Genomic DNA, 3,576 nt, shown 5'->3' with positions numbered 1-3,576 from the left:
CTCTGAGACCAGTTCAACTCTGAGACCAGTCCACTGGTCCAACTCTGAGACTAGTTCAACTCTGAGACCTGTCCAACTCTGAGACCAGTTCAACTCTGAGACCAGTTCAACTCTGAGACCAGTCCACTGGTCCAACTCTGAGACCAGTTCAACTCTGAGACCAGTTCAACTCTGAGACCAGTTCAACTCTGAGACCAGTTCACTGGTCCAACTCTGAGACCAGTACAACTCTGAGGCTGGTGTAAGGGTCTGACACTTGGTCCAACACCCAGTGTAATACATGTCCAACAGTCAGACCAGTTGGTACCAGTTAGTCCACTAGGTCCAATGAGTCTAGTCTAAAAACCGTCTGGATCTGATCAGGGTCGACCTTTAAACCTTCTCTTCTGGTGAAAAACTGGATCAAAATAAAGATTTTATGTCTTCGAAGCAAACCAGCTGAAGATGAGAACATATCTGACCCAGCAGAGTTAGACATCTCTGCAGGATCACACATCCCCTGAACGTTGGACTGTTCCTTTAAGAAGGTCCACAGCAAAGCAAACAGGAAGTAGAATCTACAGGACAGGAAGTGGAAGCACATGGCCCAACTGGTCCTACCTTAAACAACTCAAACTCCTTCTTTGGCATCATGAGCTTCAGTGGTGAGACACAACATGAATGGAGATGAGGAGGGGAGTGAGGAAGAGTGTGATGATGAAGAGCTGGTCGGTGTTGGTACCTGGATGGTGTGGCTGTAGACCGGTTCTCCTCGGTTTGGGTCTGCAACTTTAGTGATGTCTAGGATGTTATTTGGCACGTAGCCCGAGGCTCCGCAGCCGTTCCGAACCTTCCACCACTGCTTCCTGTCGTCCAGCACCTGACAGACAGAACTCAGGGAATCAGGCCTTCAGACTGAGCCACTGGATCAGAAACCAGGTCATGGTCCTGCCATGAATGAGCCCAAACCCTGCTTCAGCTCCTGGTTCTAGTTGGGTCTTCAGTTACTGTTAGCTTCGAGCTGCTGCTCTGCTAGTTTTATCCTTTAGCTCTTATTTTGCTATTTTTAGCTTTAAGCTTGAACAACTCATCAATCAGTAAAACATTTTTTACAGAAACAATCATTTCTCCAGCTCAACTTGGTGGTTTACCTCCACGAGCTCGTCTTTAAACACCGACAGCTCCGTGCTGTTCCTCGCCACAAAGTCGAACTTCGATTTGGCAAAAAGTTTCTGCTGAAATCTGTCGGCATCAAAAGCTCTGAAACACAACAGAGCACAGAAATCAGTTCTGATCAAACCCGTTTAAAACCTGATTTCATCTGCAGGTCACTCCGTCAGGTCAAAGGTCAATCCTAAACTCCATCTGAATGAACTAGTTTCAGATTTTAGGGTTTTATCGATCTAAATTTAGAGCCAAGGAGAAACGATCCATCGTTAAAAATCAGACTGAAGAGGTTTGAATCAACAYGTAAACAACAAGATAAACAATAAACATGTTTCAGACGAACAGAGATCAAATGAAAAGAAGGAATAAATGAATCTGATCAGTTTTCAGGTCTGAATCAGGTAAAAACAAACAGGAAGAGGCAGAACGTTGCTTCCTCAGGTGATTTAAAACAGGAAACAGAACGGTGGGATCGGTTCTCCTGGGCTTCTGGTGACCCGTCAGTTACCGGTCCACGCGGCGGCTGAAGGCGTGTTTAAACGCCGCCACGGCAGTGTCCTGATCCAGGACCTGGAAGCGTTTGTGGGAGGAGCCATACCCGTCAGCTAGAGGGAACCTCTGCACCGCCACCTGCTGTTGACACACAGAACATACAGAACACACGTGTAAATCACGTGTTCTCATCAGAGAGTCACTGAGCTTCTGTTGACGGCACACAGACCTCCTGAGACCGCCACAGATCATCGGTTCTCTGGACGTCTGCACCGGCAAGGCTTTCAGCCAGCTGCATCAGCTCCTGTTCTCGACTCAGAGACACGGCAGACAACACGGGAGGTTCCCAACCATCACGGAACCGCAACGTGCAGGGAGGGAAGTAGTGGTCCTTCGGCCACTCCAGTCTGGAGAACATTATGAGAACAATGACGTCATGAGAACACCACAAGAACATCATGAAGACATTACGAGAACAATAGAACATGATAATAACATCATAATAACATGACATCATGAGAACATCATGAAAATCACATTAGGTCATCACAAGGAAACAATGAGAATAACACAATGATGAAATTATGGGGACTGACATGAGAACATCATGAGACCCACAATATAAAATCATGTGAACAAAAGCATGAGGACATGAGAATGTCATGAAGACAACATGACAACATCATAAGAAAATATTAAGGACATGAGACTTTGAGGACATCAAAACGGTAAAATCTAGGCCAGAACTTAAAAAAAGCTTAAATCTGAGAATGTCCTGATGCATCTAAGTAATCCAGGTAAAAGGACTTAAAAGCCTGAATTTAGCCTGAAACAGACTGAAGAAGTCTCTTGGAAGAGAGACGAAACGTTTCATTAAAGAAGAACCCGTCCAGAGGACCTATACAATTTTTTTTCCTTTTAAATCTGAGAACATGATCTTATGATGACAAGATGAGAGCAAAATATTAGTAACATAAACAGAACCTGATGTTCTTTAGTAGAACACTGATGTTCTCACCTGCATTTGGTCCATCCATCTCCCAGAGTCACCCACAGATGGCGTTCCTCCTCTGTTCCTGAGGCATGGAGGAACTCGATGGCGTCCCTGGTGAGCAGAGGAACCACAACACTTCGAGCCAGATCAGTACTACCAGAGGCTTGGACCACCTGAAGAGGGTCAGACAGACACACTACTGACAGAGACTACTGACTTCTTTAAGATTCTATCATTTTTATTCATTATATGTATTACTATTAACTCAACCAGTCCTCTGGCACCAGAACATTCTCCATCAGTAGGATTAACGTTCTGGCTGCTGCTTGATGTCAGCAGTGATACCACTTCCTGTTCAGATGACAGGACTTACCATTCTGAGTGGAGTGAACAGGAAGTGAATCAGATCAACGGCGCTTGGGTTCTGGATGTGATCCTTCAGCTTCGCCTGCAATTCAGAACACAAACCATAGTCAGGTTCTGCTGGACCTGAAAAGCAACCCCAATAAACAAAAGCCTCAACCCCAGTGAACCAAAGCCAGAACCCCAGTGAACCAAAGCCACAACCCCAGTGAACCAAAGCCACAACCCCAGTAAACTAAAGCCACAACCCCAGTGAACCAAAGCCACAACCCCATTGAGCCAAAGCCACAACCCCAGTGAGCCAAAGCCACAACCCCAGTGAACCAAAGCCACAACCCCAGTAAACTAAAGCCACAACCCCAATAAACCAAAGCCACAACCCCAGTGAGCCAAAGCCACAACCCCAGTAAACCAAAGCCACACCCCAGTGAGCCAAAGCCACAACCCCAGTGAGCCAAAGTCACAACCCCAGTGAGCCAAAGCCACAACCTCAAAGAACCAAAGCCACAACCCCAGTGAACCAAAGCCACAACCCCAGTAAACTAAAGCCACACCCCAGTGAGCCAAAGCCACAACCCCAG

At 46.3% G+C, this 3,576-nt stretch overlaps 1 protein-coding gene across 1 annotated transcript in view; it reads right to left on the bottom strand.

Annotated features, from left to right (window-relative positions):
- Positions 1-3,576, bottom strand: part of eps8a (EGFR pathway substrate 8a, signaling adaptor) — a gene marked incomplete at its 5' end in the record, with an annotated part of 25,130 nt that overhangs the window by 9,425 nt on the left and 12,129 nt on the right. The window contains 6 exon segments of the mRNA XM_014028166.1: positions 601-636; positions 722-859; positions 1,131-1,239; positions 1,655-1,779; positions 1,868-2,045; positions 2,657-2,805. Coding sequence (XP_013883620.1) covers positions 601-636; positions 722-859; positions 1,131-1,239; positions 1,655-1,779; positions 1,868-2,045; positions 2,657-2,805 — 735 coding nt within the window.

The sequence above is a fragment of the Austrofundulus limnaeus genome, unplaced genomic scaffold (assembly GCF_001266775.1).
Source record: "Austrofundulus limnaeus strain Quisiro unplaced genomic scaffold, Austrofundulus_limnaeus-1.0 Scaffold723, whole genome shotgun sequence".
Lineage (NCBI taxonomy): Eukaryota > Metazoa > Chordata > Actinopteri > Cyprinodontiformes > Rivulidae > Austrofundulus > Austrofundulus limnaeus.
This window is presented reverse-complemented; position numbering and strand designations above follow the sequence as displayed.